Source organism: Chionomys nivalis, chromosome 10 (genome assembly GCF_950005125.1).
Source record: "Chionomys nivalis chromosome 10, mChiNiv1.1, whole genome shotgun sequence".
Taxonomy (NCBI): domain Eukaryota; kingdom Metazoa; phylum Chordata; class Mammalia; order Rodentia; family Cricetidae; genus Chionomys; species Chionomys nivalis.
The window spans coordinates 16,652,210-16,668,297 of NC_080095.1; the positions used below are offsets into that span (position 1 = coordinate 16,652,210).

At 41.8% G+C, this 16,088-nt stretch overlaps 1 protein-coding gene across 4 annotated transcripts in view; it reads right to left on the minus strand.

Annotated features, from left to right (window-relative positions):
- Tecpr2 (tectonin beta-propeller repeat containing 2) overlaps positions 1-16,088 on the minus strand; it is a 103,620-nt gene that overhangs the window by 60,671 nt on the left and 26,861 nt on the right. For all 4 annotated transcript variants that reach the window (XM_057782970.1, XM_057782971.1, XM_057782968.1 and 1 more), the window contains exons 3-5: positions 9,618-9,746; positions 8,653-8,784; positions 719-876 (exon numbers count right to left, since the gene is read on the minus strand). In XM_057782970.1, the coding sequence (XP_057638953.1) occupies positions 719-876; positions 8,653-8,784; positions 9,618-9,746 (419 nt within the window). The remainder of the gene's footprint in view (positions 1-718; positions 877-8,652; positions 8,785-9,617; positions 9,747-16,088) is intronic.

The following is a 16,088-nucleotide window of genomic DNA, read 5'->3' on the forward strand; positions in this document are numbered from 1 at the left end:
TCAAAGGACAGATACACTCTTTCAGCCCAGAACCATCCCCTTCTTAGCCTCTCCTACTTGGCATGTAGTCCTCACATCTGCAGAAACTTTTCTCTGACCCCAGGATGAGTGGAAGCCTGCTTAAATTTCTTTGCTCTGTTTTTCGAGACAAGGTTTCTCTTGCATAGTCCTGACTGTTCTAGAACTTATTCTGTAGACCAAGCTGGCCTCAAACTCAAAGATCTGCCTCCCTCTGCCTCCCAAGAGCTGGGATTAAAGACACTTACCACTGCCACTCTGCCCCAGCTTAAATTTCTATAGTACTCTGAACTGTTCTCCATAGCCATCGGCAAGACCATCAGTTAGTCATGGGTCTGTCTTTTGGTCTCCATGATGGGAGAGGCCCACATCTGCTAGGCTACTCAGTCTCATTTGCCCAACCTGCTAGTGTGCACAAGAGAAGGCTACAGAGAGAAACCACACCTGGAGCGGACACACAACAGTGTCTCCTAGGCTCCTCAGACTCAGTCCTGGGTTGCAGTGGCTATGCTCCCAGGCCCCTGAATCTCCTCAACTAGAAGATTCCCTGTTCCCATCAGGCTCCATGAAGCACTTTTGGCAGGCATAAGCTACCAGGAACCCCAGATGGTGTGTCTGTGGTCTCACATCTGGCTACCAGGAAACCTAGGAGAACTTAAGGGCCAGTACTGAGAACCACATGGATATGCCTGAAGCGTACCTCTTCCTTGGCTGGGATCCAATCTGCTTGACAGCCTTTTCCTCGGTGTAAAAGAGCAGGCTCCTCTGCAAGGTAGATACGAGCAGCACTTTCTGGCTGTAATCCAGCTGCACAATGGAAGACGGCTCCTCCAACACAAGGTGTGAGTTGCAGATACCCTGCAAGAGAGCCAGGCCATGGTGGGTCAAAACTGCCCAGCTTCCCTCACAGTACTTAAGCAGATACTTCTTGCTAACTGTATTGAACTCAAAAGTATTCTGTGGTGTTGAGCATGGTGTGCATAGCTATAATCTCCGCACTTGGGAGACGGAAGCAAGAAGATCAAGAGTTCAAAGTCATTCTTGACCATATGGTGAGTCTGAAGTAAGCCTGGGCTACATGAGACCCTATCTCAACAAAACAAAAAAAAAACAACAAAAAGTATATTTTAATTTTCTCCAGATTCATTGCTAACCTACTGCTATGACATTTGGAAGATTCCTTACTAACAAGAAAACAGTAATATTAATATCTATCTCGTAGTATACCAGGGTTGAAAAGAAATATTAAAAACCTACATATTTCTCTAATAGTTTTCTCATAAATAACTCAATGAAGAATCCATAGAAATAGGCCATTCTGCATATACTAAGTATCTTCTAACACAGGAGAGCATGACTGTCTATGAAAGCAGTGATCGTGACCGCTCCCACAGTCTCTCCACAAGGAGCCTCAAGCAACCCTACAGGCACTATCCTTCAACTGGAAGGGTCACGGAAAAGATGTTAGAGAAACTGAAGGCTGATGGGACGGCTCAGCAGACAAACTGGGTTTGTCACACAAGCCTGATAACTGGAGTTCAAACCCTAGGAACCCGTTATCGAAGTAGAAAACTGACTCTTGAAAGTTGTTCTCTGACCTTGACATATGAACTTGAATTCTCCACACCCCTCCTTACACACACACAATGTATTAAATACATGATTATAGCATTTACTAGACACACAGTGACTTTCTAAAGGCATTTTACTGCTAATACAAAACACATTCATGTATCAGAAATCGAATTTTAATCCAAGTGCAGTGGTACATGCTTTTAATCCCAGCATTCAGGAGGCTGAGATAGGCTTTGCGGTGAGTTCAAAGCCAGCCTGGGCTATATATGAAGACCTAGTATCAAAAAGCCTGTTTCTGCCTCTCTTCCCTTCAGTATCCTTCTCTGGGCTCCATCGGCAAACAACTCACAAAGAAGAGAGGGGAGGATGAGCCACAAGTTGGTGTAGAAGGGTCTTTTGTCTATGTGTTACTTTTATTGGTTAAATAAAGAAGCTGCCTTGGCCTTTTGATAGGTCAGCCCTTAGGTGGGTGGAGTAGACAGAACAGAATGCTGGGAGGAAGAAGGCAGTGTGGCAGACGCCATGGCTCTCCTCTCCGAGACAGGCACTGGTTAGGCTCATGCTGGTAAGCCACAATCAAGTGGAAATACAGTTTATTAGAAATGGGTTAGATCAATATGTGAGAGTTAGCCAATAAGGGGCTGGAGATAATGGGCCAGGCAGCAATTTGATTAATACAAATCTCCATGTGATTATTTCAGGCATAAGCTAGTCAGGTGGCCAGTTGGGTGGCAGGAAGCGGCCTGCTGCTCTACAATACAATAGAGTGGCGCCCAACATGGGGCTTGAACCCACTACCCTGGGATTAAGAGTCTCATGCTCTAAGGACTGAACACTTGATAACCTTGACAAGAGATGTTCCCACAGAGCAGCTGTTCTATGTGGGGTCTGCATAACCCTAGGTCCCTAAGACTAAGACTCTCTCATAGCATATGCCAGGCCAAAAACATTTCACAGAATACTGAGATGTTGTTATACGTCTTTTATCTTAAATTTTTTTTTTTTTTTTTTTTTTGGTTTTTCGAGACAGGGTTTCTCTGTGGTTTTTTGGAGCCTGTCCTGGAACTAGCTCTTGTAGACCAGGCTGGTCTTGAACTCACAGAGATCCGCCTGCCTCTTTTTTTTTTTTTTTTTTTTTTTGGTTTTTTGAGACAGGGTTTCTCTGTGGTTTTGGAGCCTATCCTGGAACTAGCTCTTGTAGACCAGGCTGTCTTAAAATTTTTTTAAATTTTATGCATATGGGTGTTTTTCCTGATGTATGTCTGTAAATCATATATGTACCTGATAGTCACAGAGGCCTGAAGAGGGGGTCAGATCCCCTGGAACTAGAGTTACAAATGGTTATGAGCTACCATGTGACTCCTGGTAAAGCAGCCTGTGCTCCTAACCTATGAGTCACTGATTAACCAGTCTGCCTCCATCTTAGGCTTAAAAGTCATCTAATAGTAAAGATAAACTAGGCTCATTCACGTTTATGATTAAATCTGTTTCTCAAGGATTGGGCTATGCCTCACCTGCAAGTTTAACTACAAACGGTTCCTTCCATACTGCCTGTTCCAGGAATGGTAACCATGCCTTTGAACCTTGTTATGCGGCTCCTGTAACTCTGCCTATTTGTGTGCCAAATTGCCCATTTGGAAAACCCCTACCTTGGTGCTATAAAAACCCTTATCCTGCCCATGTTCAACACTGATCTCTTGACCCCCACCTTTAGAGGGAGACAGCCTATGTACACAAACTAAAAACATCTGCTGTAGTTAATTTGGGCACGACGATTCCGTGTCTTTGGCACTAACACCACCCCCACTCGCATGTCCTTTCCATCACAGCTGTCACTTTGCTGAATGGACGTGACATGGCCGACAAAATGCCCTCTAAGTGCTTTCACTGAAAGCACAGGAAACACTGCGTATGGAGCCACTTGGAACCTCATTATGAACCAGGACCATTGCACTGAACTACAAAGGTCACTATTCACCACGACACACTCACACTAAAAATATGAGTTCCAATGAAGAACATCTTGATAAAGAAAAATGGTAATTTCACCCCCAATGAATGGTGCTTTTGCACTGGATATCAACAAATCGGATGCGCACACACAGACCTTCTGAAAAATGATGCACAATGGGTCTCAAGGAAAAAAAAAACCAAAACGACAAACCTGTAGCTGGTGGTGGCACATCATGTCTTTAGTCCAAGCATTCAGGGACAAAGGCAGAGAGGAACTCTGAGTTTGAGGCCAGCCTGATCTAAGAGAAAGTTCCACAACAGCCAGGACTACACAGAGAAACCTTGTTTTAAAAAACCAAAATAAAGGGGGCTGGAGAGATGGTTCAGTGGTTAAGAGCATTGCCTGCTCTTCCAAAGGTCCTGAGTTCAATTCCCAACAACCACATGGTGGCTCACAACCATCTGTAAAGAGGTCTGGCGCCCTCTTCTGGCCTTCTTGCATACACACAGATAGACTATTACTATTGTATACATAATAAATAAAATATTTTAAAAAAAAAACAAAATAAATAAATAGAGAGAAAGAAAAGAAAGGAAGGAGAGAGGGAAGGAAGGGAGGGAGGGAGGGAGGGAGGGAGGGAGGGGACAAATCTCTGCCATGGGAGGAGTATAATTCAAATAAGATACTGTTTTCACACACCATTTTCACTTGAAACACTGTAATTACAGGGAATGATGAGGTATTGGCAGACATTATCTATGTAAACAATGAGAGCCTGTTAGTTCAGTATTTGTTATCTTTAACTGAAGATGAGAATCTAGAAAACTTGTATCTATATAAATTAGACCAGATTCTAAAAGCTGAAGAATTTTTAGACTAGAATGATGGAAATATTAATAATGGCACTTTTCTTTCTTTTTAAAAACTATTTATTTACTTATTTTATGAAATATAGGTGTTTAGTTTGCACAAACGCCTATGCGCTAAGTGTATGCTTGGTGCCCCAACAGCCAGAAGGTGTCAGATTACATAGAACTAGAGTTGGACAGTTGTGAGCCATCGTGTGGGTGCTGGAAACTGAACCCAGGTCCTCTGGAAGAGCACCCAGTGCTGCTCTCAACTGCTGAGTCATCTCACCAGCCCCCGCCTTCTGATATTATATAATACATGTGTCAACATCTGGAAGATCAGCACCCTCTGAGATTCCTATTCTACTAAGTGACTGGTACTTGATACTGAAAATTATACAAGGGTAAAAGATCTACTCAAAGTAGAAGATAAAGTAACAAGTTTTAATGTAACAAGGTAAGGAAAATCCCACCAAGGGTTTCAGATTCCACACTGCAATCAGTTTTTAAAGAAACCCCCAAGTGATAGAGCTGCTCCTTGAGGCCACAGCGTAGGTTCCTCTCTATGAGTGGTCTGGGAAGCAGTCTTTAGAAGCCTTAGAAACAATATATGCTACTGCATTACTTTTTATTTCATGTGTATGAGTGCTTCGCCTGGATGCAGGTCTATGCACCACTTGGGTGCCTAGTTCCCAGAGGCTAGAGAGGGTGCTGGATCCCCTGGAACTGAGTTACAGAGACCTGTGAACTACCACTGTGAGTGCTGGGAATAGAACCCAGCTCCTTTGGTAGAGCACCCAGCACTCTTCATCTCTAAGATATCTGTGGTGATTTGAATAAGAATGGCCCACATAGGCTCATCATATAGGTGTGGCATTGCTGGAGGAAATGTGTCACTGCAGTGGGCTTTAAGATTTCAAAAACCCATGCCAAGCTCAGTCTTCCTCCCTCCCTCTTCCTACTGCCTAAAGATTAGGGTAGAAAGCTGTCAGCTACTGCACCAGTGTCATGCCTGTCTGCTTCCCACCATCATGATAATGGACTAACCTCTGAAACTATAAGCAAGCCCCCAATTAAATGCTTTCTTTTATAAGAGTTGCCTGATCATGGTGTCTCTTCAGAGCAATAGAACACTGATTAAGACAGCATCTCTCCAACCCTACCAGTGCTTTTGGATGTCCACTAAAACTAGATGATAGTCCCTATTGTTGAAGACACTACATGCTTAGGTTGCCAGGCATAAAGAAATCAAGAACTGAGCTGGAAGCTTACTCCTTGCCACCTAGTTTTCAGAGTGCCAAAAGGTGGTTTCAAGTGCCAATCCAGGTTTCAAGAGAAAAAAGTCATCAGCCCTACCCAATTTTGGGCCTTGTGTACCATACTACCTACCTGTCAGGCATGGTATGCACTAGTGCAACAGTGGTGTGATTATTACAGGGGTAACCAACCAGTTTCTGCGTAGGTCTAAGCCCACATCACAGGAAGGAATTCATGCCTGCTATTCTAAATCTGGTCAAAAGCCCATAGCTGGAAAGGTCATAGGCACTGGCAGGGAAGCTATTATTGTACTTTTGCTAAATGGACATGTCATACCCATAAAACTACCCTTTTGTTTCCTGGTTTTTTGAGACAGGGTTTCTCTGTAGCTTTGGGGCCTGTCCTGGAACTAACTCTTGTAGACCAGGCTGGCCTCGAACTCACAGAGATCTGCCTGCCTCTGCCTCCCAAGTGCTGGGATTAAAGGCATACGTCACCAACGCTGGGTCAAAGTACCTTCTAAATATTTGTGTTTATGCCCTTAGATTAGTGCTTCTCTTAGTGTTAGTCAAAGAAGCCTCCCCCGCCCCAGTGGGTAGAAGTTAACTGCAAAAATTCAAAATTGGTCAAAGTGCTGAGAATACATGACTATTGAATGCCAAGCCCTAAATAGGACATCTATATTATCCCCTTCAAGGCTTAAGGAACATCTCAGAAGATGGGGACAGAAAGGATATAGGCACCTCAAGATAGGGAAGAGTATTGTGAAATGTTATTTTCTGGGCATAATATGGTCATGAACTCATAGTAGCTACAACTATCTACATAAGACCAGTGTAAGATTGGGCTCATCAACCTTACAAAATGGACAGGGGAGGGAATCACAAGACCCTACCTCCCCATAAGGAACTACTGGCAGTCAATGATTGCTTGGGGAGAGAGAGATTTTCTTCAGTGGTGTAGTCACTAGTACATTGTCCATGCTATTGTAAATAACCTCTGATATTCATGTTTATGTAAGCAGCCCTAATTACACTCATTAGGTCACATACAAGAAAAAAAAAAGAGAAAGTGAGTGAGGGGGGTGAGAGGGAGGGAAGGGAGGGGAAGGAAAAAAGGGAAAGAAGGGAAGGGAAGGGAAAGGGAAGGGAAGGGAAAGGGAAAGGGAAAGGAAGGGAGGGAAAGGGAAAGGGAAAGGGAAAGGGAAAGGGAAAGGGAAAGGGAAGGGAAGGGAAGGGAAGGGAAGGGAAGGGAAGGAAAATTCCATGTAATTTTTTGTTTGTTTTGTTTGGGTTGTTTTTTTTTTTTTTTTTTTTTTTTTTTTTTGGTTTTTCGAGACGGGATTTCTCTGTAGCTTTGGAGGCTGTCCTGGAACTAGCTCTTGTAGACCAGGCTGGCCTCGAACTCCCAGAGATCTGCCTGCCTCTGCCTCCCGAGTGCTGGGATTAAAGGCGTGCGCCACCATCGCCAGACTGGTTTGGTTTTTTCAAACAAAATTTCTCTGTATAGCCCTGGCTGTCCTGGAACTAGCTCTGTATACCAGGCTGGCCTCAAACTCACAGAATATCTGTTTGCATCTACCTCCTGGGTACTAGGATTAAAGGCATGCACCACCACCACCCAGCCTGAGCTTTAATTTCCAAAAGGGTATATTTTATAGATATAATCCATACAAAAAACTTTTGGGGTTATCTTTCTAAGAGCACAAAAGGTCTGAGGCCAGAAAGCTTAGAAACTACTACTAGGGAGTATTTGTCTTAAATTCGAGGGCTAATAAAACAGTTCTGCTAGGCATAGTGGCTATCTCAAAATATAACAAAAAACAAATAAACAAATTCCACTAAGTTCTTAGACTCTAACATAGGGAATGAAGAGGAAAAACGGGTAGTCCATCAAATGTTTAGTCCATCTGGCAGGCACATGGCCAAACAAAAAACGGGCATCATAAAGCCTGACCTGCAGTAGGAAAGCCACGGGCTTTGGAGCAGAACCTATTTGAAATGAGTCTGCTAGGTCTGTGCTTGTGCCCCTGGATTGAATCCTGGAAATAAGAACATACCGAGAGGCTGCCAAGACGGCCCAGTGGGTGCAGGTGCTTTGCTGTCTAGTCTGATGGCCTGAGCTGGTCCTAGGGCCCATGCGGTGGGAGGAGAGGTGACCCCCGCAAGTTGTGCTCTGACCTCCACACCAGCACTGTGGAGAGTGAGGTCACGAGCCCCACACACAGAATAAGTAAAAGTGAAAAAAAAGTCTAAATGAGAGACCGCCCAGGTGCTATGACGGGGCATCTAAAGTGGCATGTGATGGAGGGAGAACACGATGCCACCGTCCAGTCTTCCCCTACCACCTCTCCCACAGGTTCTGTGTTGGCTGGAGGTGAGTTCTCTGTTCACCGGATCACTACCCTCTGTCCACAGACATGGCTAGAAACTTGTACAACTTGTTCCTTTGTTCCTTTGGAGAAACTTTTACTATTCAACTCTAGCTGGCTTGGCATTTCCTATGCGGCCCAGGCTGGCCTTAACCTCAAGAAGACCCTCCTACTTCAGCTCTCAGGTGCTGAAATTTTAGAGCATCACGTCTGACTCAAGTACGTACAATTTTTACTGTTGGTTTTGCAGGCCACCTCATTAGTCACTGTAGAAGTTTATAAAACACTGAAGATGTCCGAGAGAAAACTCTGTAAGTAACACTTGGTAGTGTAAGGCACAGTGGTAGAGAGCACGAGCCACTGGAAAGGAAGCAAGACTGCAATATGCTACAGATCTCTGAAAATCACCTCACGGGGCTGGAGAGATGGCTCAGCGGTTAAGAGCATTGCCTGCTCTTCCAAAGGTCCTGAGTTCAATTCCCAGCAACCACATGGTGGCTCACAACCATCTGTAATGAAGTCTGGTGCCCTCTTCTGGCCTGTAGGCATACACACAGAACATTGTATACATAATAAATAAATAAATATTTAAAAAAAAGAAAAAAGAAAAAAAAAGAAAATCACCTCACCTGGTCTAGATCGAGAGAGGAGTAGACGATCTTCCCCTTGTCATCTCCGGAGAACAGCTTCATCCCATTGGGGCTCCAAGCCAGAGCTGTAATGCTGGTTTTGTGAACACCAGTGACATCAAATCTCCGAAGCTATAGGTGACCACAGAGCACAAGGAAAGAGAGGTGAGTGACTGCAGTTATGGGAATGTCACTCCTACTCTGGGAGGAGCTGGTTTTCCACACAGCTGTGGACAAGGTTCCCTATGTCTACCCATATTCTAAACTGAGACGGGCCAACAAGATGGCTCATTGGATAACAGTAATTGTGGCCAAGCCTGGGGATGTGAGTTTGATTTCTGGAACTCATGTGGTAGAAAAAGAGAACTGACTCCTCCAAGATGTTCTATGACTTCTATACATGAACTATATAGTACACTGTGTATGTGAGCGCGCGCGCACACACACAAATACAATTTTTTTTTTTTTTGGTTTTTCGAGACAGGGTTTCTCTGTGGTTTTGGAGCCTGTCCTGGAACTAGCTCTTGTAGACCAGGCTGGTCTTGAACTCACAGAGATCCACCTGCCTCTGCCTCCCGAGTGCTGGGATTAAAGGCGTGCGGCACCACCGCCCGGCACAAATACAATTTTTTAAAAACCTCACAAAGAGCACACAAGGAAATAAGTAGAAAGAAGAGCACTGATTTGTGCTTTATGATCAATACCCCACGCAGGGACAAAGACATCACCTAGTTATAAGCAGCACAATGTCATGCTGAATCACGTGATTTTTAGGCAGGTAAGTACCACCACACCTTTCTGACTATGTTGACCAGGTGGTCTCTCAGAGGGACCCACCTGTCTCTGCTTTGGGAGTGAGAGGATCAAAGGTGTGCCCACCACACCCAGCTCTGAGGATTTCTCATCTTAAAGATGCATGAGGACCCTGCCAAGAAGGGAAGCAGTGCTAGAACCTGAGCACTCACCTGCTTGTTCCTCCCCGGCAAGGAAGACACGAGCTGGAAAACAGCAACCCTCCCAGAGGCTGTGCCTGCTGCCACAAGGTCATCAAAGCAGCTCAGCAGCTTCACCACAGTGATAGACTCTGTCTTTCCCTAAAGGAGGACACGCCGAAAACAAATCACCAGAGGCACTTAGATGAAAAAAAGAAAACTAGATGTAAAGCCAGAAACATGAAACTAGATCCGTGGGCTGTGGCATATAAATTCCTGGCTGGAAATGTGTACAAGTCAGAAAACAAATGAGTCTAGGATCTCTGCCTTACTGTTATTACTGTTACTATTAACAGAACCCCAAATTATGATTTTGTATACATTTTGGTACAGTATATCCATAATGCACAGTCATCATCCATTTCCAGAATTATTTTCATGTTGTGAAGTGGGAACTTTACACCTACCAAATAATAAGCCCCACTAGGTAGTGGTGGAGCACACTTTTAATTCCAGCACTAGGGAGGTAAGAGGCCAGCAGATCTCTGAGTTCAAGGCCAAGCTGGAATAAGCTATGCAGGGCTATGAAAAACCAAAGCAAGCTCGCAAACAACAACAAAACCCACAAAACTGTTGCAAGGGTTCTATTTGGTCTTAATAATAAAAATTAAGAGTAAATGCAGAAAGGTAAGAGACAAAGGAGCAAGAAACAGCCAACTCTTATTTTGCTAACTTCTTAGTTGAAAAAGGGCTGAATTCCTGCCTCCTCCCACCTTATATTCCTTTTTCTGCCCAGCCATATCACTTCCTGTCTGTCTGTACAGACCTCCAGACCTCTATGGTTAACTAGTGGCTAGCTCTACCTGCTGATCTTCAGGCAAGCATTTGTCCCCTTTTTTGCCTAAAATAAAAAAGCTTATAACTAATATAAGAAAAACTATATACAATAAGTAAAATAACTATATACAATATATATAGGCAATAAGTATAATAAGTCTAGTCCATTAGCAAATGATAAATTCATAGAAAATACTCCATATCTATCCTATCTTGATGAGTTCAAAAGGTTGTACCTAATTCACTTCCTGTTCTAACTTGCAATACCCAAACTATCTTTTTTTTTTAATATTTATTTATTTATTATGTATACAATATTCTGTCTGTGTGTATGTCTGCAGGCCAGAAGAGGGCGCCAGACATCATTACAGATGGCTGTGAGCTACCATGTGGTTGCCGGGAATTGAACTCAGTACCTTTGGAAGAGCAGGCAATGCTCTTACCCACTGAGCCATCTCTCCAGCCCCCCAAACTATCTTTTAATGTTTCTCAACCTTTACACACTTTACACCTCTTTAGTGAATTTTAGTTCTGAATCCAGTAAAAAAAGAAAACTATAACTTTAAAGTCTTCATATCCATCTGACCTGAGAAGGAAATAATATTACCAGAGTAAGCAGGTAATATTTTCTTTCCAAAAACAAACGTGAGAAATGACAAAAGCAGCTGGCTGCCTGGAGAGTCACCCAAGGTTCCTCTGCAACACTGGGGCACCCATTCTCAGCCCACAGGCCTAGCACATATGACAGACTTTTTGTTAAGCAGAATATAGTTAAGGGCTTGTCTTGGCAAAGTTTGGCAATCACTTTCTTTTGTGCCCTGCTTGTTCAATTTGGACAGCACACTGTCAGCAGTCAAGGCAAGAACACTTTCTTGCCCAATGGCTTACTTTTGCCACAAAGAAAGTAAATTCCATATGGAGTTTCTTTGATGCCTATCATCCTCTCTGAAGTAGATTGGTGCTGTGAGGCGTAGACATGCCTCATTGTCATATATAAAAAAGAAACATGTTATTAAAACACCTTAAATGCCATAATCTGCAGATCTCTGAAGTGTTTGAAAACAACCTGTCTATCTAAAATATATCTCTGTTTTATTTTGAAAACATAACTAATATGATACAAGTTTGATTGTAATGACTAACTACTAACTTGCATTTCTTTATACCCTAATTAGTTGGTAATGATAACTTTCAAGGACTAGAAATTTATATTACATTGCTAAGTGAGTTATATAGTTACAATACCTTGAAAAAGATTAGAAATGTATATACAGTATGTTCTAACAAAAATAATCTTAAATTTGTATCAGTTTACAAAAATTCATATTAATGCAAAATATTTAAAACTAATAGTTGTTTTTTGGTTTATAAGTAGATTCAATAATCTACCTTTTTATGATATTTCTATATCTCCTCCCTTTTCTTTTCAGAGTAGACTCAATCATCTACCTATCCATCCTATTATATCTATATCCCCTGTTTTTCTTTTCAAAACAAGAACCCTGGAACTAAACTCCTTTGTTTAGCATTTTTCCTGACCGTTACCAATAACAACTTTTAATCAATCCCCCTAAACAATAACAAATTCCATAACCAAATGAAAGACCAAAAACCACCCACCCATTCCCAACTCTTGAGAATGTGGGTGTCATGTTATCAAATTTACTTCTACTGTCTGGGGGCAATGGCATCTTTAGGGGATCCTGAAAAGAAAAATCTGGGTTAATTGTCAAGTCCTGGGAGAGGAAGCTCTATCATTGGTTATCAAGTCTCTGTGTAATGGGAAAGTGTAGGGCTTGTCTCAAGTCCTGGGTAGAGTAGTCTGTTAAGTTAGATCACTAGCCACATAGAAATTGTCCTGAGCAGTTTGTAGTCCAAAGTCAATCCTTAGGTGGTGTTTTCAGCTTAGTGGTGTTTTCCTAGGACTGATGGAATCGTCATTGTGGGGCCCCATGCTCCTTTTGGAAACTTCAAAAGTCGCTATTAGCCGGGCGGTGGTGGCGCACGCCTTTAATCCCAGCACTCGGGAGACAGAGGAAGGTGGATCTCTGTGAGTTCGAGACCAGCCTGGTCTACAAGAGCTAGTTCCAGGACAGGCTCCAAAACCACAGAGAAACCCTGTCTCGAAAAACCAAAAAAAAAAAAAAAAAAGTCGCTATTAGGCGTGATATTGGCGAACTGCAGAAAATTTAAATATTTTAAATGCAGCAGATCTCAAAGAGGTTAAAGGATCATAGTTCATTATGTACATACATCCAGAGTACAAAAACTTAATTTCTAGTTACCCAATAGAGACTCAAACCCAAAATCATGTACAGGAAACTAGATGAGGCCTTTTTCTAGTAATAATTAGTATTCTATAAAACCATTAATATCATGACAAAAATTTTAAAATATATATATATATATATATATATATATATATATATATATATATATAGGAAATTCTGATATAATAGTTATACCTTAAGAAAAGCTTTAAAGAGTCTAAATAAAACCAAAGGATTAAGAGATTAGTGCAATAGAATAGTTCCAAAATTTTGGTTTTTCTCTTGTTCCATATCAGGTGGCTCTTCTGTTATGAGACAGAAATTTGGGATTTTACTTCAATAAGAATGCTTGGATTTATAGAAGGACAGAGCCATACTCCAACTCCAAAGCCAGCTCTAAAAAAGAGCACTGATTGCTCTTCCAGAGGTCCTGAGTTCAATTCCCAGCAACCACATGGTGGCTCACAACCATCTATAATGAAATCTGGTGCCCCCTTCCGGCCTGCAGGCAGACATGCAGACAGAACACTGTAAACAAAATAAATAAATAAATCTAAAAGAAAAAGAAAAAACATTGTTTCTAGGAACACTCTGTCTATAATCCCTTTTAAGGTGACCTTGTTTGCCACAATTATAACATTTGACATTTCTATTTTTCTTCAAACCTCTGGAAATCACCTTTCCTATCCAAGCATCATCATGGTCATGAGATTCAATACTGATTCTATCTATCTCTCTGGTCTTGTCTGTAACAGCCTAATTATCCCTTTGCATTGTGCATAATTATTTTCAAAAGCCAGAGATTCAATTCTTATTTGTCTAGCTTCTGAACTTGCTATCTATCATTCTATTTACTGCTGAAGTCAGTCTTTGTAAGAAACCTGTGAAAGTTTCTTCTGGGATCTGTATAATGTTAGTAAATGACTCAATTTTCTTTCCTACTTTTCCAATTCTGTCCCAAGCATTCAAAGCTTCTGTACCCAATGTGTGGTCATCATATAGAGACTGCCTTTGTATATACATTAGCATAATCTGTCTCTCCAAGAAGTTGGTCTTGGGAGATTTTCATACCTCTAGCCCTACGTCATTGTTCAATAGTCGAAGCCTCATCTTTCCACCAGGTCCTCCACTATAAAAGAAAACCAGGCTCCAAGACTGCTGTAACCAAATCTCTCCAGTCTTAAGGGATAATTTTATTACAAGTTGACGAGTTTAACATCTGCTTTACAAAAGGTGAACGCGCTCCATATGAGATTATCACTTCCTTGAATCTCCTTAAATATAATACTTCCATAGGAGTCCACTCAGCTCTTGCACAGCCTTGGGGATATCTATCATTTGGCAGTTCTTCCTATAAGATTACTGGATAAATTAAAGTTGCCTGTTTGAAAGCTTTAGGCTGTTCCTCTCTAACCTTAAATTTCAATGCTGACATTGGTTCCCCTTTAAATTATTACTCTGTCTGGGTCTAAATATATTTATGATCTGTTTTAATAAGTTTTTCTAAGACTTGTATTTTGGCACTCTTATCAACCACCTTATAAAAGGATATACAAAGGAGTATCAAACCAACAATAAAGCCACAGGTATTCCATTATCTTATCTGCCTCTTTCTTTTTTCCAGGCAGGGTCTCACTACGAGGTTTCACTTTCCCTGCCTGACTTGGAATTCACTATGTGGACCACACTGGTCTCAAGATCCACCTGCCTCTGCCTCCACACCCAGCTATCCACTCATGTTTTAATGAAGACTTGAACTGTTTCCCACTTTAGATAATGTAACTAATGCTATGAAGAATATGCAAATATCTCTTGAACCCGTGCTTTCGAGACGACTGTGACAGTGCATGTCTATAATTCCTCAACACGAACTACTTCACTTGTAATTTTCTGAGACAGTCACATGGAGTCAGGGGTGGCTTCAAACTTGAGGATGACTTTCAATTTCTGTTCTTTTTTTCTTTTATTTTTTTATATTTATTTAGGTTTTTTGAAACGGGGTTTCTCTGTGTAACCCTGACTACCCTGGAACTTGCTCTCTAGACCAGGCTGGCCTTGAACTCAGAGGGTTCCACCTGCCTCTGCCTCTGCCTCTGCCGGAATTGGAATTACAGGTGTGCACCACCACCACCCAGATTCTACTTATTTATTTATTTATTTAGGCTTTTTTGAGACACAGTTTCTCTGTATAACAGCACAGGCTGTTCTGGAGCTTGATTTGTAGACTGGGCTGGCCTCGAACTCACAGAGATCCGCCTGCCTCTGCCTCCCTGAGTGTTGGGACTAAAGGCATGCACCACCACCTGGCACCTTTGAACTTCTTGATCCTCCTACTTCTACCTCCAAGTGGAAGGATTACAGGAATATGCCACTTTGCTTGGTTTGATGCAGTGCCAGGGATCAAACCCAGAATTCATACATGTTAGGTAAGAACTCTACCAACTGAGTTACATCCCAGTCCTTACAGTGATCTTCATATACTGTACTATCCTTACATTCATCAGTTTCACTTTGATCATGATAAATAATTTAGTTATATATCTGCTGAGCCTGCTGATTTTAGTTTGCTAGCATTTTGTTGAGCAAATCTGTAATTTGTTCACAAGGGATGGTGCTTTTATCTTTATTTATGGTTTATGGTTTTACCTGGTATCTCTGTCAGGCTTTGTTATCAAAGTAAAGTTAGTATTAGTTTTTTAAGATTTATTTTTATTATTTTAATTATGTATGTTTGTACACACATGTGCATGCACTTATGAATACAGTGCCCATGGAGGACAAAGATGTCAGATCTCCTTGGAGCTGACGCTACAGCTGCTTATGAACAGCCCCATATAGGTTCTGGGAACAGAACTCAGGTCTTCTGTAAGAGACATTTGTGTTACTGCTCACTAAGCAATCTCTCCTGCTCTTTTATGTGTTCTTTACAGTGAGTTATGTTATTAGTTGTGCCAAAAATTGACCTTTTTTTGCTTTGTGCTTTCAGTATTAAGTATTGAAACAATGTTCTTGTGCATGTTAGGTAAAATTTCCACCAATAAGCTATATTCCCTCTACCTAATTAAAAAAAAAATTTTTTTTTTTTTGGTTATTTTGGGACAGGATTTCTCTGCATCTTTGGAGCCTGTCCTAGAACTCTCTCTGTAGACCAGGCTGGCCTCGAACTCACAGAGATCCGCCTGCCTCTGCCTCCTGAGTGCTGGGATTAAAGGCGTGCGCCACCACCGCCCGGCTCCATTTTAAATTTTTAATCTCCAAAATAACAAAAATTTAAAGACGCCATTTCTAATGATAGAAATGCTGATTAATCATGAATAAACTAAGCCCGTATTGAGAGAGAACCAGAAGTAGGAGTACACGATTTTAATTCCAGCATCTAAAGGCAGAAAGAGGGGAT